Source organism: Brassica napus, chromosome A2, assembly GCF_020379485.1.
Source record: "Brassica napus cultivar Da-Ae chromosome A2, Da-Ae, whole genome shotgun sequence".
In the NCBI taxonomy this organism is placed as follows: domain Eukaryota; kingdom Viridiplantae; phylum Streptophyta; class Magnoliopsida; order Brassicales; family Brassicaceae; genus Brassica; species Brassica napus.
Genome location: NC_063435.1, coordinates 25,616,767 through 25,639,068, shown reverse-complemented (window position 1 = coordinate 25,639,068; position 22,302 = coordinate 25,616,767). Strand labels below are relative to the sequence as shown.

Sequence of the window (22,302 nt, the reverse complement as noted above, 5' to 3'; positions counted from 1 at the left end):
CCACATAGGAGAATTAGTCAAATAGTATCTAATATATAAAGAGATGTCAAACTCTAATATTACAAAGTTTTTTGGGAAGAAAACCAAAAGTTAATCTATGCGGGCTTGCCAATTAGGCTCAAAATAGATAATATCGTACTAATCGGATAATATAGAATTAGACATGAGCTTTAACAATCCCGACAATTGGTATCAGAACGACAATCCCAACAATGTGTAGGAAACTCATGTTTCAGACAAAACTTGACTCCAGAATCTTTGCAAGTAAGGTTGTTAGCGAAAGTGAGAGACTCACTGCAACGCTTTACAGGACAAACTGGCTTCTTCCTTTTTCTTGGATCACAATCTCCAGTTCTTTCGTGTTCTACATGCAAAGATTTGATTCCTTGTTTGTCAGAACCAGTAGTTTCAATGGCTACAGAACATTCTTCGCATATAGAAACCGTTATGCTCCCGTGATATGATTTAGGACAGTCGTGAGACTTCTACGATCTATGCTCCAAACAAAACACCTAACCTACCATAGCTTTTTTTACTTCTCCTTTGATTTGGTTTTTGTTTTTTTCTTTTATTCTGTGAAGCGTATGAATGTAAAATATAGAGCTGACTTGAAGGCTAAGCCACACTCCAGGTTGGTTTCTTCCTCTGCTTGATAATTCTTTTTCAATAAAAATAATTTTTTTTTTTTTTTTTTTTTTTTGCAAAACTGTAAATATCATAAAATGAAATGTTTAGGTTACATTAGCCTATTTATGTGTTTCCTTGGCAAAAAAGAAATAAAAACAAGGAAGACACTGTGAATGTGATCTGGTGCAAAAAGGATCACCGGATCCACAAAATCATGAGGGAGCTGAATTTCCTTCTATCTTTTCGGGCAGTGATGGTGTTGCGGATGTCCCTGTCAATAGTCTTGAAAGTTGCCTGCAATGTTGCAAAGCCGCCTCGGTGGACCGCCTCGTTGCGCTGTCTCCAAACGTTGTAGATGAGTGAGTGAGTAGCTACCTTTCTAAGTGTAGATGGCGCTGAAGAAGTTGACACTCTGGTCCAAGATAGAAGTTCGTTCCATGTGACGAAGAGACGACATTGAGGATCAAGACGCGAGAAAACCATCTGCCAAAGAGAGTTTGCATAGCTACAGGTGAGGAATAAGTGGTCCCGAGATTCGTCATGTGAGGTACAGAGGCTACAAGCTGGCTGGACATTTAATCCCCATGCTAGAAGTCTGACTTTCGTAGGTAGCCTGTTTAGGTTGGCCAACCACATGTTAAAGGCCTGTCTTGGAATCGCTCCACTAAACCATACTGACTTTGCCCAACTCTTTGGCTGATCTCTAGGTCTGATTGCTTCCCAAGTCTTTGATGAGGAGAAACCTCTGCAGTCTTTATTATCAATGGTCCAGTGGAAGGAGTCAGGTTCGGTCTGCTGGTGAGGCGCTATGACGGTTGTTAGATGCGCATGAAGAGCTAGGGCGTTGTCCGAGCGAGGGTGAGGTAACCGCCACCCTGTTGGGTTTGAGGCTTGACGCACCGAGGCTGAGATAGGCAAGCGGAGGTCTCTCGGGCCAGTTGGACCTAGTAAATTGATGAGGCTGCCAAGGGGAGTCCAGTTGTCATATCATAAAAAGGCAGTGGCTCCATTGTTTACTTTGCATTTCAGAAACTGTTCAGCCAAGGGTCGTAGGGAAAAAATCGATTTCCAAGAAGCAGAATCTGCGTTTTTTGATTCAACGGCCCAGAAACTGATATTGCACAAATGGTGGTGCTTGTGCCACTTTACCCACAAAGAGCTAGACTCAGCGAAAATCAGCCATACGAATCTCAGGCAGAGGACTTTATTCCAGACAACGAACTTTCTCAGGCCCAATCCTCCTTCTGATTTTGGCAGACAGGCAGTATTCCAAGCAACTTTAGCTGAGGCTTTTTCATCAATGCTTCCTTTCCAGAGAAATTTAGCACACATAGATTCAATCTTTTTTACACAGCCCTTAGGTAAGATGAATGCGGACATCCAGAATATAACTGTCCCGTTGATAACAGAGGACAGAAGATGCAACCTCCCTGCATAACTCAGCATTTTCACAGCCCAAGCTCTAAAAGTTCCAGCAAGTTTATTTAGCAATGGATCATATTCCGATATCCTAAGCGTTCTATGCATAAGAGGCAATCCCAAGTATCTAATAGGAAGTGTTCCAATAGGATACTCATACCTTGCTGTTTCCTCTGTCTCTTGAGGAGTCAGTCCGGCCAAGAATAGTTCTGATTTATCCCTGTTAACATTTAGGCCAGACCACCCCGCAAAATCATCAAGCGTTTCAGAGATGGCGTGGAGGGAAGCCGCACCACCGTCAAAGAAAATCATCACATCATCAGCGAACATTAGGTGTGAGAGTTGAAGCTCAGAAGTATTTGGATGATAGGCGATGTAACCCAGATCAAATCTTGAAGCTAGCAGACTAGAAAAAACCTCCATTGCCAAAACAAAGAGGTAGGGTGACAGTGGATCACCTTGCCGCAGTCCCTGTCTACTTTTAAAATAGCCTCCAGATGCTCCATTCACCGTGATAGAGAAGGTTGGTGTTGTTATGCATTCCTCAATCCACTTAACAAAGAGTTCAGGAAAGTGGATGGCTCTAAGTGTGCTGAGGATGAAGTCCCACCTTATGGAGTCAAAAGCCTTACGTAGGTCCACTTTTAGCATGCCCCTCTTTGAAATAGTTTTCCTATTGTAGCCATGCACAATCTCAGTAGCCAATAAAACATTTTCAGCCAGAAGTCTTCCTTTAATGAAGGCTGATTGAGAAGGTGAGATTACACTGACCAAGATGTTCTGAAGTCTCTTTGTTAATAATCTGGAGATAACCTTGTAGAGAGTGCTAACACAAGAGATAGGTCTGAAGTCCTTGGCATGATCCGCATTTGTTGTTTTTGGGATCAGGATCAAGGAGGTGGCATTCTATTGCTTGAGAAGCTTGCCCGATTGAAAGAATTCCAAGACAGCATCTGTAGCTTCAGCTCCAACTACGCTCCAAGCGCCAGTGAAGAATTCAACGGAGTAACCATCTGGGCCACTTGTTTTGTTACTTGGTAACAGAAAAAATTCCTCTTTGATCTCCTGTCTCGTAAAAGGTCTGATGAGCCCGTTCTTTTGCGAATCCGAACACCGGAATGGCAATAAAAGGGACAAGTCCTGCTGCTCAAACATCGGTGGAGGCTGGTCAGCTCCCATCAAGCCCTTAAAGTAGTCCACACAGTGGCTTTGTATCGCCTTCTGTCCTTCAATTCTGGTACCACTTTCATCTAACAAGAAATGAATGTGGTTTATTGATCTTCTAGTAGCGATCAGTCTGTGAAAGTATGCTGAACCACAGTCACCCTCTTTAGACCAGTTTATGTGCGATCTTTGGAGAAGGAATGATTCCTCCGCTTTCGCCAGGACAGACCAGGAGCCAAACGCAGAAGCCTCAGAAATTGCATTTCTCTCAGTTGGGTATAAGAGCAGAAGATTTTGAGCAGAGAGGAGAGTGCAATGCGCTTCTTGAACTCGCTTTTCCAGGTTTGAGTAGTTTTCTTTGGCAAAAGACCTCACTCCATTCTTTAGTAACTTGAGCTTCTGAGATATTCTGAACATTGCTGAGCCAGAGACATTGATTGAAAACCATTGTTCCGTTAGAAAATCCAAAAATAGAGCATTCTGCAGCAGGAAGTTCTGGAATCGGAAGGGTCTTCTGATTCTAACAGCCCCTTGTAAGAACGTGGCGCAACCAACTGCATGATCAGAAAAGTCAGGTTCTCCGAAGGTGGCAAAAGATGTTGGCAGGTATGATAGCCATTCATCGTTCACTAGTACTCTGTCAAGCTTCTTAGCAATAAGATTAGATTTACTCTTATTAGTCCAAGTGAACTTTGGTCCTCTGTAAGTTAAATCTGCCAGATCCGCTTCCAATAAAGCCTCCCTGAACCTTCTAGTTCTGATATCGATATTCAGAGAGGGGGGTTTTTAGTGCTCCTCCGGGTGAAGGGTTTGATTGAAATCGCCCAAGACCATCCATGGCATATCTTTAGTTCTCGGATCAGTTTTGACCAGCAGTAGCTCCTTCCACAATTCTTTCCTCATTTCATCCTCGTTAGAGGCATAGACGATGGTGATAATCAACGTAGAGGAGAGGTTTGGGAAGGTTACTTCTGAGGTAATAGATTGCAGAGACTTGAAAATAACCTTAACTTTGACTGAAGGGTGCCAAACGACCCAAATCTTCCCAATAAGAGAGAAATGATAATTTTCTTCGAAACCCCAGCCGGGTAAAATTCCATGAACGAACTTTTGGACCTTTGGCTGCTTGACATGGGTTTCTATTATTCCTACAAAAAGTGGTTTATGTAGCTTCCACCATTTTCTAAATCCGCTGCGGTGATTATATACATTGAACCCGCGAACATTCCAACAAAAAAGGTCGACACACATTAAAAAATTTAGTGTTGTGAGGGTATTGCCCCTCGGTTCTTCTTCTTGCTCCTACGAGACAAGACCAAAGTATATTGCTCCTGATCATCCGGTTCACCATCTGAAGCAGATGAAGCAACATCAGAGGAGTCATGCTCCAGTCCGGAAGATTTTCCATCATCAGTACCTCCGGTTCCCTATCATAATGATTAGTATCTCTTCTTTTCTGGGATGGTGTGAGCCCACTACTATCTCCATTCTCGTTGATAGTCTTTTCACTCTGAGCATTTACTCTGATTTCCTTCCCGTTGGGGACATTGTCAACATTAGACTCAATTGCTGGAGCAGACAGATTTCGAACCCTCCATTCCTGAGTTGGCGGGCATGTCTTATTTCTTCTTGAGTGTTGACGGTCTTCAGGAGGCTTCTGCTTACGAGTGCACTTGTCAGCAGTATGAGTGGTTGATTTAGCACAAGTGATGGGAGCACGCTTGCATCGTTTTGTTATGTGACCAATTTCCTGACAGTGGTTACATATAGGGGGCATCCAAGGGCTTGAAACAAGGATCCTAGCAATATCACCCGAATCAAAACGCACATTTACCGCTTCCGGTAATGGCTTTCTGGGGTCAATAATTGTGAAAACCTTTGCGACATCCAGTACAGTCTTGTTTGCAGTCTTTGGATGCAGAAATTTTGGGTCTTCCACAAGCCCTGCAATACGTTCCAAGCTGTCCTCATTGAAGAATTGGAGAGGAACGTTTCGCAGTTCTAACCATATTGGGGCAGAAGAGAGTTCCGGCTTCGCAGGGATGACTCCAGGCTCCCATTTATCGACAAACATAGTTTGTCCCTCAATTTGCCAGAGCCTTTGTCTGATTACACGGTTTCTGGTCGCTGCATTTGGGATTCGAAATAAAAAAGCGTGACCCTCGAGTTTGGATACAGTGATATCTCTGTAGTTCTTGCTCCAAATCCCATTTACGATGTTGTAGACAGTTCCCTGAGTTGGAGGCTCATGGTAAAACTGACCTAGAACAAAATAGTCCCAAGCCTTCTTGTTATCCTCGATGACTGAGTTTGGGATGTTTATGCAGATTTCCCCAGAGGGTAGTGTGTACGGGGAACCTTTCTTCTGCAACTTCTTGCCTTTGGCTTTGTCACACCATGTTTCCTTTCGCGAGGTCTGCTGGTGTTCAGGAGTTTCGCCTGTCCTGTCTTCAGTTGGACGGGTGTCTGTTTGAGCTGGGGGGTTAGTCACAGCAGGGGGGGTAGTCGGTGCTGGCACAGTTGTATGGACAACCTTCACAGTAGCGACAGGTAATTTTGATTTAGTAGAACAGTGGTTTGAATCCAAATCTGGTAAGCTTGGGACCGTCATTGATTCAGGGGGTGGAGAAGGGGGCGGAGGCGGAGGCGGAGTCGGGGGATCGGAGCCATCAGAGGCCTGCTCTGAGTCAACCGAGTCTGTGACGGGGGCCTTGGAAGAAGCTGATCGAGAACGGACCGGAGAACTCCGCTTCTTGTTCTTCTTCGGGGGGTTTTTTTTGGAGATTTTTTCTTCCCCATGAGGAGGGGAGGGCCTTGCTTAGCGGAATGGGGTGGATTCCGACGTCTCGAGTGACGCCGGAGGACGACAGAGAAGGCTGACAGCTTTGCGGCGGAGCCAAACCCTAGATCGCCATTTTTGGGGTCGCGCGAAGATTAGCGAATAAAAATAATTAGAGTGGGAAAGTTTCCATTTTGGGCCTATTTTCTTTTGAATCCTTAAATAGAGAAAAACTAATGTTACATTCTCCTGAGTTATCTCATTTACCTAAATTAAGTGACCACCCCCACTCATCATATTAGCAAATTAATAAACGTATCCTAAGCATCTAAGCTTACCCATGAATCCATGATAGCAATAAGAATTAGCTCGATAACTATTATAAAGTGCAAACGGTAGTTGGACTCTCCTATGGTATGGACTGGTATTCTGGAGAAAATAAAACGATCTTTGTAAGATTTTTCGCAATGCAAGACTTATGGGTTGTAAGGTAAACTAGTTGCTATTATGCTTCAAAATTGACTGTTGGAAGACATTGAAACTACTGTGGGAAGAATAAACAAGAAGACAGATCATGTTTTAGCATCGTTGGCGAGTGTTTAGAGCGTTTCAGAGGATATTGTTGTTCTCGTAATGGGTGATTTCAACCTCTTCTAGTTATTTTGTTTTGTCTTTTCGTAAGACTTGGGTATCCGGTAATGCTATAGCTGTCCTGCTAGAATATTCAGTACGAGAAGTTGAAAGCACACAAAAGAAAAATACATTTATACTAGAAACTGAAAGTAATATTGAAGTAAAAAAAAAAGAAAGTAGTGTTGAAGTTCAGGCTTTTCGTACTGATCCAGGTTTCAAATGCATACAAATTTCACATGTTGCTAGAAATTGAAATGTAACATCAATGTTTTCATTCAACACATTTTATCTGAGGCGAATCAATTATATAATCAGATCATTATCACCCAGTCAATTCATGACACAAGATCAATCACCAAACTACCACACTAGTGATCCAGCAACCCCAGAACCTTCAACTTCAGTCACTCTCTTACTCAAATGCAGAGCTTCACACTCAAATCTCTTCACAAAAGTTAAATACTTTTTGTTTGTACCAAAACAATAGGATCAATCCATATAAATTATCAGTGTTTTACATCCCCTAGACTATATTTGCGAAGTGATTTATACACATGTCGTCACTACAATCATTCTCGCTGAAAAAAAGATGACATGGCACTTAAAATAGATGACATGGCTTTAAAAAATAGTGACATGGCGTCATATTAATTGTGAGATGTAAAATTTTCTTATACAAATTTAATTTTTTTTGCAGAGATTTTAAATATGGTAATAAAAATAACTCATATATCATCATTAATGTCAATTTTCCATATAAATATTTATTTATGGTAAACTATTAAATATATTAATAATTAATATATCACAATTAAAATAATTATATATGTATATATGTATATCACATTAATAAAAAATAAACTAAATAAAGTAACACTAATCCAAAAAAAATTTGATAGTTAAATATTTTAAACATTATTTAAATTTATCAGTTTCATCTTCATCATTTAAATTAACAAAAGATTTTTCAGTTTAAGTAAAACAAATAAAGTCTAAAATTTATTAGAATTTATATGTATATGTATATATATAAAATTAGATGGGAATATATATATATTAAAAATAAATAATCATTAAACACAATAATATAATTAAAACTATTTTTTTATAAAATCTAATTTTATCTTCATTAAAATTTAAATAAAATCAAATTTAAATAGTTATACATTACAAAAATATGTTTATGATTTTTTTATAACTATTGAAGTTAAAATATAAATTAATAATGCTGAAATATAAATCAAAATTTTCTTTTTAAATAAAATCCCCTAGACTATATTTGCGAAGTGATTTGCCACATGTCCTCTTTACAATCAATTTCACAAACAAATATGACATGACTATTAAAATTGATGACATGGCTTCTGGAAAAATATGATATAGATAATTTTATTTAATGTTGATTTATATTTTTGGCAAACTTATTAGAATATGATAATAATTCATATATTACATTTAATATTGATATTGTTTTTGGTAAACGTTTTTAAAAATATGGTAATAGCTCATACATCATCTATAAAATAAATATATTCATATATAATATTTCAAATTTCGAAATATTATTATTTTTGCATAATTATACAATTTGTATTACTAAAGCTTTCAAAAATTTCTACAATTTTTAAAAATTTAAATATCTAATCGTAAAATCATTAGCTTTTGATAATTATACAATTTTATATCATTTTTATTAGTTTTATAAAAATTGATTTAATATATATCAAATCTATATTAGATATTAGTAAGAAAATAGTAAAATCTATAATATTTAATAAAATTTATTTTTAAATATAAGTTAAATTTAAAAAATGTCTTACTGCACATGGTGCAGGAAAACACCTAGTTTCACAAAAAAAACATATGAGATTCAAACTCTCAAATCTCTCACATTTTATCCCCAAAACAAAAAAAATTAAAACTCAGTTAATGGCATCGCACCTTCGCCGGATCTCTCCCCGTCGACCAGTCTTAACACCGTAAAGACTCAACTTTTGCATAGCTTTAGCAAAGTCTTTAAAGAACCGATCTTGATCTCTAGCGTAAAGATCAACAAACGGCCGGGTTCTCGGGTCGGAGTACAACCCGTGATCCGATTCAAGTAGCCCGAGACCTTTAGGGATATTTTGGTAATACATATTATCGAACTTGTTCGGAGTACTAACATCGTTGAAAACAGACAACGTCGGGTCTCTCGGGTAATTAGAACAAGCTTTCTTCAACGCGACAGCGAATCTCGGGTTATACCCGGTACTGTTCCGGCCCACCAGGCCCACAAACTCTTTGCAATGCGAGAATCCGATGGAGTGCGCTCCACTGAGAGCGACCATCTCCTGAACGGAGAAGCCTCTGGACTCGAACTGGCGAATGGTCTTCGCGATCGGAGACGACGGGAGAGGGAGGAGGGAGGCGAGGAGGGAGGCTTTCGAGGTTCGCGAGTCGCGGCGGCCGAGGAAGACCGGGTAGTAAGGACCGCCGACGGTCACGAGGAGGTCGCGAGTCGCGGCGGAGATGATGTCGGAGCAGGAGACGGTGTTGGGGCAGGCGAGCTCGAGGGCGGTTTTGGCTCTGACGACGGCGTCGAAGCCGTCGCCGGGGAGGGAGAGGTTGATGGAGGAGTCGCGCTCGGCGGCGTTGAAGGCGGTGGAGGAGATGAGGATTGAGGCGTCGCAGCCGTTGGGGAAGCAGTCGTGGAAGAAGAGGCGGATGACGGCGGCGGCGGTGGTCGGGTTGGTGATTTGTTTGCTGGAGATTGTGTCGCGGACTATGTCGTGGAAGCGAGGGCATGATTTGGAGTAGAAGTCGGTGGTTAGGCGAGGTTCGACGGTGGAGGCGAGGAGAATGAGGAGGAAGAAGAGGGAGAGAGATTTGAGTGGCGCCATTGTTGTAGCGGAGGAGGAGAGAGATAGATGAGATTTTGGAGTCTAGAGAGAGAGTGTGTGAGATAGAAAGAGCGCTTGTGATTATAATATGTGTGTGTAAGTCAAAACTCGGTACGGAGACTGAGGATCCGGTTCACTTATGCAAAAAGATTCTATATTTTACAATTTTGAAAATTTTATGTAGTTAATTTATGTGTGAGATTCTGAATTTGGCATCGTTCAATAATAAGTGTTTTGGAAAATGTTCAAAACATATAAATAAAAGAGAAAAAGACTAGGATAGCACCAAACTAAGTTTTTGTTCCCAAAGTAGCACTCAAAGCTCAAAGTCACAAAAATAAGTTTCATTAAAGAGGTAAATATACACTTATACCCCTTGGGTTAATTAATCCAAACTTTAGGGATTAGAGTTAAGGGGGTGAGGTTTTGGAATTAGGGTTTAAAATTGAAAAAAAGACTAAGATAGCACTAAACCAAGTTTTTGTTCCCAAAGTAGCACTCAAGGCTCAAAGTCACAAAAATAGGTTTCATTAAAGAGGTAAATATACACTTATACCCCTTGGGTTAATTAATCCAAACCTTAGGGTTTAGAGTTAAGGGGTGGGGATTTGGAATTATGGTTTAAAATTTTATAAAAAATAAATACTAAAATAAAAAATAAAAATTTTAAAAACAGTTTCAAAAAGTATTTTTAAATTACAAAAAGAAAATTTGAAAAAAAAAAAAATCAAAAAACAAAATTATAAAAATTTCGAATCTGAAAACATATAATCTGAAACTATAAAAAAAAAATTATTTTTTTTCTTTTTTATTTTTATTTTTATTTTAATTATTTTTATTTATTTTTGTTTGTTTATTTAATTTTAAACCAAGGGTATTAGCGATATTTTACCTTTTAATGAATGTCATTTTTGTGACTTTCTCCTTCTAGTGCTATTTTTGTGACATAAACTTCAAAAGGTGCTATTATTGACAATTGCCCTTTAAAATTTTATAAAAAATAAATACTAAAATAAAAATAAAAATTTTAAAAACAGTTTCAAAAAGTATTTTTAAATTATAAAAAAAAATTTGAAAAAAAAATAAAAAAAAAATCGGAAAAAAAATTTCGAATCTGAAAAATATAATCTGAAACTATAAAAAAATTTCTTTTTTTCATTTTTTTATTTTTATATTATTTATTTTTATTTATTTTTGTTTGTTTATTTAATTTTAAACCAAGGGTATTAGAGATATTTTATCATTTAATGAATATCATTTTTGTGACTTTCTCCTTCTAGTGCTATTTTTGTGACATAAACTTCAAAAGGTGCTATTATTGACAATTGCCCTAAATAAAACATTCAAAATGTAATACTATTATACAATAAAAATTGTGATAACATGTTAAACATCACTAAATCTGTCGGTACAAATCTGATATATTTTCATAGCTATCAAAATTATGTTCAAGATATTTGCAACATAACACATTAGTCAATGATGTTAAAAAAAAACACATTAGTCAATAGATGTTATAATGTATTTTATATAGTTTGTATAATTTACATATATATATATATATATTTTTTTTGTTTAAATGTATAATCATCTGGTGATGTTTTTGTGTATCATTTATGTAGCTATTGATTATTTTTCTAAATCTAATTATTAGCATAAATTCGGTAAACAGAAGAATTGACGGACATTACGCAGTTCACATGCAGCTAAATTTGTGTGTGTGTGTGTGTGTTACATAGTCCTCTCGTCCACGCGGAGAAGACAGATAAGCAATCTAAAAAGTCTCATGTTTCATTTGATTAATTCGGAGTTACGTGGCGATTCGGTAATTCAGAATTATTATGACTTTTAGTTCGTAACATTGGACTAGAAAATACATATATTTTGAATTCTATCTAAATCATCGAGTACATTTGTGTTTGAAGAAAGAAAGTGTCATCTTTTTGTCTCAATTGAAATGATGTACTTTTTAACTTCACACCTTAAAATAATGCTTGATATGTTTAAGAAACCATATGATTATCTTACCAATGCCTGATGATTACGGAATGGTCTCCTTCGCCATCCCACTATATAAAAGCTACTAATTTTGGATGTTATAAAGGATGCCACATAGGCAAAATATTCTCAGCCATTCATTCTGCCACGTCACTGGTAACCCAGACCAACAAATCGTAATTGCAGCCCAGCCCGTTAACCGGTTTCGCTCACGAAATTGCTGTCTCCGTCTCTTTGCTGTTGGGCCAGATTAAAAAATTTTCCAGCCCATCCCATTACTTATTTCAACTTTCAAACTATTTTCTTTTGCATTTTCTATTATTTCAGACAATTTTTTATTTCAACTGTTTTCTATAACAATGTGCAAACCGCCTAAGTTCCCTTTGATCTTAAAATAGTACGCCCAAGATAACAAAACCCCCTCATTTCACACACAGTCCCTGTAAATTTCTATAAAAAACTAAATTCTACTATCAAACCCACCCAACAAATTTACTACTACCACCTATAATTATGGCCCGGCCTACTTAAACTTTTAAAAAAACCATGACAATACTTAAAAAAAACACACCCTAACTATGTTCACTTCAAAAAAAAAAATTTAAACAAAATTGCCAAAAAAATACTAATTCTCATTCTTATCTATGTAGCACATGCACCACAAGATCAAAGCAATTAGGACAACACCCTCGAACCTCATCCAATAATCGTTAGGATCCTTAGGGTCTGGCCCATCACAAATCACAAAAATAAAGATGCTTTCCTAGGGACAACTTTCATATGTCTTGACATCCAGGTTTGTCTAAAATTAATATTTTTAATTATTCCAACTATATTTCAAATGATTGCTTCTAACCACTAAACAGGAACAAAAAATGGAGGGGAAGGTACCTATTTCTACGTCTGACACAATGTACCAACGCTTCGAAGAAGTAAAAATTTATCACATTAGATATTTTAATCTACTCCCCAATAACCAACGTTACAGGCTTACCGATCAACCATACATAATCAATATCAAAGAAACAACAACTATTACACTGATTCAAGAAAACATTGCACCGATTCCTTCATACATATTCCGGCCACAACGCTACACCCAGTTGATCAGCTTAGCAAGTGAAACCAACTTCCTACCAGGTAAAAAAAAAACAAAAACTCTCTCACACAAAAATAAATCCTAATTTTTTTCCAAACAACCAAATTATTCCTACAGATGTTGTTGGCCGCATTTGCCTCATCCAAGGAAGTGATTTATATAACCACTACACAGATTCAAAAATCATCATTGGATTACGTTTAGACAGGTACAAACTTTTTATTAAGTAATAATTGGTTTACAACTAAACAAAATCTAATACAATAATTATTTGTAGATCGAAATTGGTACGTCTAACTTTATGGGACAAGGAGGCATCTAATTTCAGAGAGTTAAATCGCATATCAACAAGGAAAAAACAAGTCGTAATCATCACAAGTATCATTCCACGGATACATGAAGGTAATAAACTAAATATAAACTTTACAAAAAACTAAATGCTAACAAATATTTGCCTTTTTCAGAAAAACTATCACTCACAGCAACACCTGGAACGCGCTTCTACTTTAACAACGAAATTGATATCATTCAACGCTTCCAAAAGAGGAATAAACTGCTATCCTAAGCCTCATAGCAAACACCACCAGTCAACTTTTAAAACATTTACGTTACCACTTCCTACATCAATTAAATTGTCACACACAAAGATTATTTTCTCATTCAAATATTGAATTCCTCAAAACTATTTATTATTCATACTTACAGTTGTTTTTTAAAAAAAAATGATCACCGTTTCGAACTTCTCCCCTGTATAAAAAAACAAAACTTAACTTATCATTTCAGAAACCAAAGAACACACAATTTTAATTCACCTGATTTTTATTAAACATGTAATCCGCGCGCAGCGCGGACGCCGGCCCTAGTATGCTTAATAAGCACTCAGTTTAAGAAACCTCATTCGTGCTGTTATGGCAGTCCAAATATTTATGTGATGCATCTGTTTAGTATTTCAATAATCACCGCATGAACATTTCTATGGTACTTGTGATTATCTATTTTGTGTTAATGTCGGTGCTGAATGATAAAATAAACAGGTGTCTTGGGGTTGGTTAACAATTGTTATCTTCTGTTTGTAATACCCAATAGAAGAAATAACAGCAAAATACAACTGTAATGGTCCAAATTATCATCAGATATTGACAGCGAAGGAACTCCAAATATGCTTCTGCTCTCTTTTATTCAGTATCTATACACAGGATATAAATAATTAATACTGTATTATTTAAGTCAAGCAAATATTTATAGAATAAATTAAAAGATTATTTATCTCCACAATTTGTTTACTACGTACCGACCAACGCGTCTGTTACTTTAAGTTTCATGAGATTCAAATTTTTTATATCTATCAAAATCACAAAACATGAATCTCTGCTAGTGTTACCTAATACGTAGTTTGTGGTTTGTGGCATAATTACCGTATACCTTTACCTAATACCTTTTTCTCATATAATGTAATTTGTGGCATAATTGACTTTCTTGATGGTGATGTTATGTAATGAAGGTGGCCATACTCATGATAAGATGGTGATGGTGATGTGTGATGGCGATTTGATAGGTTTTAGCTATCGTAAACTCTCACAACTCTGTAACTCTCTTTGTATTGAATCAAATAACGAAAAGCTTTGTAGTATGCTTCGGATTACACTCTCATGACGAATGCAATTCAACGTTCTCATAGCGAACGAGTAGTCTAGACTCATAGCTTTTTTAACCAACAACAACAAAGCATAAAAAGAAAGTAAATGAACTCAACGGATATAGAAACGACTTCGCTCTTCTCTCTCTTTTGTAACGGTAAAGCCTCCACGAGAAATAGAAGGTCTTTGTCTTTTATTCAAATTCCAACTTCTTCATTTTCCCTCTCCCACATCCAACGTTTGCTTCCCTCCAGTACTTTTCTTCTTGCGAACGTAAACCCTCCGATACTTATCGCGATTGTAGTATGGTAGTAATATATCAAGGATGATGTGATGATGAGAAATACATGCAAAGGACTTGATGTATTAAAAAAAAACAGGTCTCCTTTACGTGACAAAGATGTCCGGTTTTATAGTGAGTTATATGATGAGTCGTGAGTAGGGAATGAAAGATGAACTTCTTGAGACCAAAAGATCATATGTCAGCTATTTGGCATGGCGTAAGGTGACTACACAACTAGACGCTTTCGATAACACAAGTTGAATGTGATCTTATTTATTAAGTTGTTTGAATCTTCGTAAGATCTTTACATTGAAAATTTGAAAGAGTAACACATTGGAATCAGTTACTATTGGAGACGTTATTAATTACCGGGGTCTTGTCGGATGATTGTAGAATCCTAAATTTTGCACGCAGTTTACTCTAGAAGACGAGTTATTCAAAGAAAACTGGAAATGTAATATGATAGCTAGACACAGTTGTGTTTTTTTGTTGAAGCATGTGATTCAGCGGACCCACAATGTGTACACTGTCATTGTCTTGGCCGTGCAAATCCATAAAAAGAGATGACTACAAACCTGAAATTTATAACAATAATTTTTCCATGGTCCAAATATCTTTTTTGGCGAAATATCTAAATTTGTGTAAGCCGGTTTTTACTATTTTCTTACAGTGTATAACGTGGTTTTATAATTCCAACCATTTGCTGATTCTATCATTACGTTCTGTACAAGTTGGATTGACAAGTCTTGGAGCAGGAGTTTTGCATGATCAGTTCACACATATAGTATTTGTGAATCTATAATATCATCTTCTTTTTTTTGAACAGTCAAGCAAAAAAGCAGATTGTTCATCGATTATAATTGACTAAAAGCAGATTTAAACGAAACTACTTTAATATAGATGTGACGTCAAACGTTTTGTCATAAAAAGATGCATGAAACAGACATAAGTGGATCGAGGGCACTTAGGTCGACCACCATGGTAGCAAACAGACACTTTGTCTGTACACTTATGTGATTATAAAAACGCGGATCATATTCTGCATCGATTACAATACTATACACCCCAGTTATGAAAATACAGCAGATAAAAGTTATTTTATGAACCTAATTAAATCCTTTAGTATGATCTCCACGTACCTAGCTAAAAGATATTTGTATTGCTTGGTTGAAAAACGTGGGAGTATAGCAAATCTATTGAATAGTTGACCACTATACAATAATACAAACAAAGTTTAGTTTGGTAAATAAGCTTGCAAACTTAAAACCCGTTTCTTGCATGTTTAACTAGTCGGCTTAGCAGGATGTTCCTGGGAACTCTTTAGCATCATCATTATAATAAGGACACAGTCACTTTCTTGCTAAGAATAGAGGAATTACAAAGAACAGTCAATCTTACATATCAACAAGGAACAAGCCCAAGCCACAAGAGGCACCAATCACCTAATCTCTCTCAGTTACAATCATCTCTATTTATACTATTCTTCATTCTAGTATGTATAACCGCTTATTCTTCTTCTTACTTTCCAGGTGACACCTCATTAGTTCTCACGTAACATGTCATTAGCTTCTAAGGTCATACCACATTAAGAATATCAAACCAGATCATGGTCAGGTATAGTAAACTCGTATGGCTTCTCAGTCTGACCATTAGCAGAATCTAAACCACTCTTTTTACATAACATCTAAGAGGTGCATGCAATTTTAACTGTTAGGCCAAGATCAGATAACAAATTAATCGTTTCATTCATTTATATGAAACTGGACAGTATAAGTTTTAAAATTATGTATAAAACCCACATTTAAAGGGAAAAGAATCAAAAGTCAAACAAAAAATAAGCGAATATAAAATGTTTATCTTCTTTCTGTTGTGTGTCTAGCTGATCTGTTCTCCGATCAAATCCAACCCTACAACCAAGAAAGACAGCCCCTGAAACAACAAGAAGTAGAAGTGAAGACCGTGTGCTGATAGAAAACTCCTTGCAGCTGCAGTTAGAAGCAAGAATGCAAGTCCAACCTCTTTCTTGAACACCATGTTCCTCTTCTTCATCTTATTATTGGACCTCATTAGCCCTCCAATGCTCTTCTTTGAGGTTTCTTGTTCCGCAAGGTTCATCTCTTTCTCCTTAAGTTTACTCAGAAGCTCCAAACCGGACTCAGAGTTTCTCCTGTGCAACTTCTCTTCCTTTTCAGAAAATGCTAACAAGTCGGATTCCGATGATCTCCCAGTCTTTTTAGTCACAACCCACTCGTAAGCCGATCCAAGCTGGAACAAACCGGAGATCATGGCGTTGAACTTGGTTATGGACATTGTGTTTTCAAAAAGGAGGTAAGGGATTAAGAAAGGGAAAGATTTAGGTGAGGGAAGAATGTTGAGAAGTGAAATGAAAATAGGAACGTAGCAGATGATCCACAAAGGAAGCTCGGCTTCAGGTATGAACATTGTTAATGGAAGTATGATGCAGAAGAGTGTGAATGAGTAAAACGGAAGAATAAGTTTCCTTAGGAGAAAGAAGAGGAAGATCAAATGCGCGACGATTTCTATGGACAAGGCAACTATGGAGATAACAAGACAGGCTTTGATGAATCTGTACATTTGTTTTCCTCTGCTTTTGGGGTCTTCTTCTTCGTTTAAGTGTTTAGATGAGAAAGTGATTCGCTTTCTGACTGAAGAGAAGAGCCATGAGAGACAAGAGACGACTCTGTGAGCTTTGAGGAGGATGAACCATGAGAATTGTTTTGGGCTGATGGATTTTCGTTTGTTGTCAGGGAGTGAGGATTGATCTGAGCCGTTGATCTCTAGTAAGGAGAAGTTATCTGGCTTCTCCATTGTCACTGCTACTGAGTTTGGAGGCATGATCAATGAAACCTTAAGAGGAGAAATTGATGATGTTTGGTACTAAGAAATGTTTGTCATTATAAAACTGGATCGTTTGTTTTTACAGACAAGACTGTGTTCAGATCAGAATCTTAGATACGATTGCGCAGCTGTGTGTAACTGAAACTTGTGATTTGAGAGAGAGAGAGAGAGAGACGAGGAACATCATGTGATGAAGTGAACAACTAGTAATAAAGAAGAGAGAAGAAGAACAAGAGAGTCCTCCTTTCTTTGAATTTTCTTTCTTTTTTTTTTAATACTAGAAAAGTTTACTTTTTTTTTTTGAGGGAAGGTATTTTCTTTGTCTGAAAAGTCGATTTCTTATTATTGGATTTTCTTTTTTTAGAAGATCTTATTTCCAGCGTTTAGGCCATCTTCAAAGGGGGAGCACATGGGGTGTGCTTGGGCTTAATATATTTGGATTTAATCCAAAAGTGGGCTAAGAACAGTTTGGGAGGGCTTGTTGAAGAGCTGTGCTTAAGGGAAGTGCTGGTCGACGTGGCAAGTGTGTAATGGTCGAAAAAAAGAAAGGGAACACAGGTTTTTTTTTTTTCCCATTTCCTAGGGTTTGCGATCTATCTCTCTGTCTCTCGAATCCAGAAACGGCGACGAACGGGAGAAGCCAGTTCCGTTCGATTTCCGACCGAAGCACACCGTGAATCGATCTTTTATCTCCTCCTCACCGATCTTCTGTATCACCCTTGAAGGTATGACCGATGTTTTGTCTCTGCTCTTTTCTCTCCTCGTCTCCTCGTCTCCTTCATTTATCGTTCTCATCGATTTAGGTTTGTAGGTATGGGTTAAGCGTTTTAATCGATCTTATCCATTGTTTACGGTTAGATTCTTAACAAAATTTTGTCTTAGTCCTAATAAGTGGCTGGTTAAACACATCGAAGGATTCCATTGTTGGCAATGACCAAAGGGGTGGGTGCTTTTGGAAGCGTATAGCCGATTATTATGCATCAAGTACTCATGTACTTAATGGTGCTGAGCCAAGAAACCATGAGCATTGTAGACAACGGTGGCAAAAGATTTCTCGCGAAGTGAGCAGGTTCTGTGGAACCTATGCAGATGCAAAGGGTGAGAAAGCTAGTGGGATGAATGATTTGGACATTCTGCAGAATGCTCACCAAATCTTCACTTTGCTGTATAAGAAGAAGTTTGGTTTGGAGTATGCGTGGAATGTCCTGCGGTTTGAACAGAAATGGTGCGACCACACCCCTATGAACCCAACTCCGAAGACAACCAGCTCTAACAAGAGAAAAGCCGATGATGCAGCACCATCTACAGAATCTGTTGTTGGTGAGCATGAGAGCAGGCCTCCTGGTATAAAGGCCATGAAAAGGTTAAGGAACAAAGGGAAAGACAAGGATGCCCCAGCTTCGAACATTAGTCAGATATGGGAGATGAAACAGATAGATTTGGACGTGAAGAAAGAACTCCAAAAGATGTCACTTCTTGATACCCTCATTGCCCGCAATGACACTCTTGATGAAGATGAGAAAGTCATTAAAAAGAGCCTAATGCGTCAACTATTTAAGGAACTTTGAACTGTCTGTTGCAAGTTTGTTTGCCTCTGTCTTTGATATGTTTTATGCTTTAGGAAACGAGTCTTGTAATGAACCAGTTTGGTTTCTGGATATGTTTTAATGAATCAGTATTTTCTTCTCTTGTTTTGATGAATTATGTTTTAGTTTCATTCTTGCACAAGTGTAAACTTCTAAACTATAACAAACTCTGTTTTTTGGTTTCAGGTTGAAGAAGACATGGGACTTGACTCTATCTACGACTATGGAATAAACAGCCCATTAGACTATAGTTCTGAAGACGAGGCTGATAGCAGTTACTATGCTCTGCAACTTGGTCTTGCTGAGGTTGGATACACTGGCTGTGAAGAGGAGGCTCAAGCTGAACCTGATTACGGAACACAACTGATGCAGCTCAGGGATCTGCAAAGCCTTGCAGAGCAGAGGGTGGTCAACCTGGAGAGGGTTTCAGAGCAGAGATTGGTCAACCTGGAGAGGCTTGTTGCTGAGTTAGGTGAGAAGAAACCATTGATGTGGGCTTATTGTATTTGCTGCATTGTGGTAGCAATGGCTGTGGCGCTATTGTATTTAGTTTAAGAAGGTGAAATGATCTATTGTATTTTGTGTATCATGTACTGTCGGATTAGTAATCATGTAGTGACTTGTATGAACTGTCGGAGTAGCAACTATGACGTGTAGTATGAACTGGTCTTGTATGTCGGATCTATTGTCATGTAATGACATGTATTTTGGAACCTAGTATAGTAGCAACTATCACATGCATTTGGATCGTTGTGTGGAACTATTTTCAGAATCACATGTAATTGGCATGTAGTTATAAACGAAGAATCACTTTGAATCATAATCACATCGAGTTGTCCCAAATAATTGAGCTTCTATAATACCTATAAATACAAGTCTCTTATTTCCTAATGAACATACAATTCTCTTCTCTCACTTACTCCTTTCTCTATCTTAATAATATTTTGCTTTCATGGCATCTTCTTCCAACAATTTTCACTATCATTATGATGCAAATGATGATAGTTTAGATCAAATTTTTCAAGAGCAATTTGATAAAGAATTAGAAGCTGCTGCAGAGGAAATGCCGGCCCCGAAGAATAAACGTATCTATATCGATAGAAAGCGGGAAGAAGGTCACAATCGGTTATGGAACGATTATTTTAGTGATAATCCGACTTACCCGGAGAAGTTATTTCGTAGACGATTTCGAATGAACAAATCATTGTTCTTGCGTATTGTCAATCGTCTCACTGCAGAAGTTCCATATTTTCGACCAAAAAAGGATGCAACCTTCCGGGATGGTGTATCACCGTTACAACAATGTACTGCAGCTATTCGACTATTAGCATATGGGGGTGCGGCGGATGGTGTTGACGAATATATACGTATTGGCGAAACAACGGCTCGTGAATGTTTGGAACACTTCGTCGTCGGAATAGTTGACTTGTTTGGCGATGAATACCTTCGCCGACCCACAGAAGATGATCTGCGAAGGCTACTCTTTTATGGAGAACGACGGGGTTTTCCCGGGATGGTTGGCAGCATCGACTGTATGCACTGGAAATGGAAAAATTGCCCAACCGCTTGGAAAGGAATGTATTCACGAGGCACCGATAAACCAACAATTGTTTTGGAGGCGGTGGCTTCAGAAGATCTATGGATATGGCACGCATTTTTTAGAGCGCCAGGTACTTGTAACGATTTAAATGTACTTGACCAATCACCAGTATTTAATGACATTATTTACAGTCGAGCTCCCGAACTGAAGTACAATGTCAACGGAAGGGAGTATAATTTGGCTTACTACCTGACGGATGGCATTTACCCCGAATGGGCGACATTTGTTAAATCCATCCCACGACCACAACACCCGAAACATCGTTTGTTTGCAGAACATCAAGAAGGTGTGCGAAAAGATGTTGAGCGTGCATTCGGAGTCCTCCAATCTAGATTCGCGATAATTAAAAATCCATCTCTTTTATGGTCGAAAGGTAAAATAGCATATATTATGCGAGCATGTCTCATACTCCATAATATGATTGTTAAAGATGAACGAGATTCATACACTCTCGAACAAGAATTGGAACAAGAAAATGGAACCGGAACTACTCCGGGTCGTTCGTTTTCAGTAAGTATGGCTTCAAATCTCGAGGGTTTTGGTGATGGTCACACAAGAATTCGTGATAGACAAGCACATCACCAATTGAAAGAGGATTTGATTGAGAATATATGGAATAAATTTGGATATTAAACTTTGTATTAATTAAATAAAATGTTTGTTTGTTTAATTAAATAATATGTTTGTTTCGTACAAATTTCCAATTGTATTTTGTGTTTCTTTTTTTTTTTGGAATCAATTTTAAAATAAGTTTTTTTGTTACATTATTTAATTAATTTTATTTGGTTAAGCACACCCTTAATTAAGTGATCTCCCTTTGAGGATGTCCCATGTTCCTAGCCTAAATACAATATTATACTACTATTTTCACTCTAAGCACACACCTAACTGCTCCCCCTTTGAGGATGCCCTTATAACTAAAGATGCTAACAATCGAAGAAGATAGCATAGTTTAAATAAGCTTTGTATCTGAAAAGGTTTCAAAAACTTTTTTTTTTTGAAAACGGTTTCTGATAACGTTAAAGGAATGTTCATAAATCATTTGATTATTTTATTTGGTAAGATAGTGTTCTTCTTTTCTTTTTTTTTTAAAGAAGAAGATATCTTCTTGTATTGGTAGGAGTCATAAAACCGTGTTGGTATTTTTGGATTTTGGTGGTATATTGGAAATTATTGATCCTTATTCTACAAAATCCAAGTTGTCTATATATATTAATAATATAATTATTACTTTTTTTTTGGCGGCGTATAATTATTACTTAAAACAAAATTCTTCCATTTTATTACGTCTCTTTTCGATATTTTTATGAAGTTTTAGGTTACCAAAGTTTGAAACTCTTCATTTCCATTTTATCTAAAGTTTGAAAGCTATTTTGTTTCAAAGACGCGTCTACTTAGTACTTTAAGAAAGTGTAGATCTCTTTTATATAAAATATCGAAAATATGGTTTTGTTTATTTTGAGTAATTCAAAATACCTTTTGTAGAATATGCAATCATAAAACCGTGTGATACATGCATATTATGCATATGAGGAAAAAATCTGAATGAAAACGCCTGAAAATGAGATGCTTCCAAAAAGTTCCAAATGATAAATTAGTATGATTGGTAAGGAATTGGAGGATGACAACTTGGTCCGGCGAAGACCACATCAAACTTATTAAAATGCAACTAGATCAACTTTAGTAAACTAACTAGGATAAGACCTGCGCCTTGCGCATAGTAAATTTATATGAAA

At 37.3% G+C, this 22,302-nt stretch overlaps 3 protein-coding genes and 1 long non-coding RNA gene across 4 annotated transcripts; 2 read left to right on the top strand and 2 right to left on the bottom strand.

Annotated features, from left to right (window-relative positions):
* Positions 1-8,392: 8,392 nt before the first annotated feature.
* On the bottom strand, positions 8,393-9,636 carry LOC125580501 (peroxidase 31-like). Its single transcript, XM_048745008.1, has one exon. The coding sequence runs from the start codon at positions 9,502-9,504 to the stop codon at positions 8,545-8,547; it is 960 nt and encodes a 319-aa protein (XP_048600965.1). The 5' UTR covers positions 9,505-9,636; the 3' UTR covers positions 8,393-8,544.
* Positions 9,637-11,121: 1,485 nt separating this feature from the next.
* LOC106371142 lies at positions 11,122-13,261 on the top strand. Its single transcript, XM_022709100.2, has 4 exons — positions 11,122-12,642; positions 12,719-12,809; positions 12,879-13,003; positions 13,066-13,261. Exons 1-4 carry the CDS (start codon positions 12,378-12,380, stop codon positions 13,164-13,166), a joined length of 582 nt encoding a protein of 193 aa, XP_022564821.2. The 5' UTR covers positions 11,122-12,377; the 3' UTR covers positions 13,167-13,261.
* On the bottom strand, positions 13,027-13,473 carry LOC106404943. Its single transcript, XR_001281197.3, has 3 exons — positions 13,414-13,473; positions 13,305-13,348; positions 13,027-13,219 (listed from the first exon to the last, which is right to left on the bottom strand). It is a non-coding gene; the product is annotated as an uncharacterized LOC106404943 (long non-coding RNA).
* Positions 13,474-19,918: 6,445 nt separating this feature from the next.
* Positions 19,919-21,199, top strand: LOC125585051 (putative nuclease HARBI1). Its single transcript, XM_048753391.1, has one exon. The coding sequence runs from the start codon at positions 19,919-19,921 to the stop codon at positions 21,197-21,199; it is 1,281 nt and encodes a 426-aa protein (XP_048609348.1).
* Positions 21,200-22,302: the final 1,103 nt, after the last annotated feature.

Bases quoted from the DNA above. Each gene is read 5' to 3' on its own strand.
- LOC125585051 (XM_048753391.1), top strand. From the start codon at position 19,919: ATGGCATCTTCTTCCAACAATTTTCACTATCATTATGATGCAAATGAT.
- LOC125580501 (XM_048745008.1), bottom strand. From the start codon at position 9,504: ATGGCGCCACTCAAATCTCTCTCCCTCTTCTTCCTCCTCATTCTCCTC.
- LOC106371142 (XM_022709100.2), top strand. From the start codon at position 12,378: ATGGAGGGGAAGGTACCTATTTCTACGTCTGACACAATGTACCAACGC. The intron at 12,643-12,718 runs GTAAAAAAAAAA...TTATTCCTACAG, and splicing joins TGAAACCAACTTCCTACCAG to ATGTTGTTGGCCGCATTTGC. The intron at 13,004-13,065 runs GTAATAAACTAA...TGCCTTTTTCAG, and splicing joins CATTCCACGGATACATGAAG to AAAAACTATCACTCACAGCA.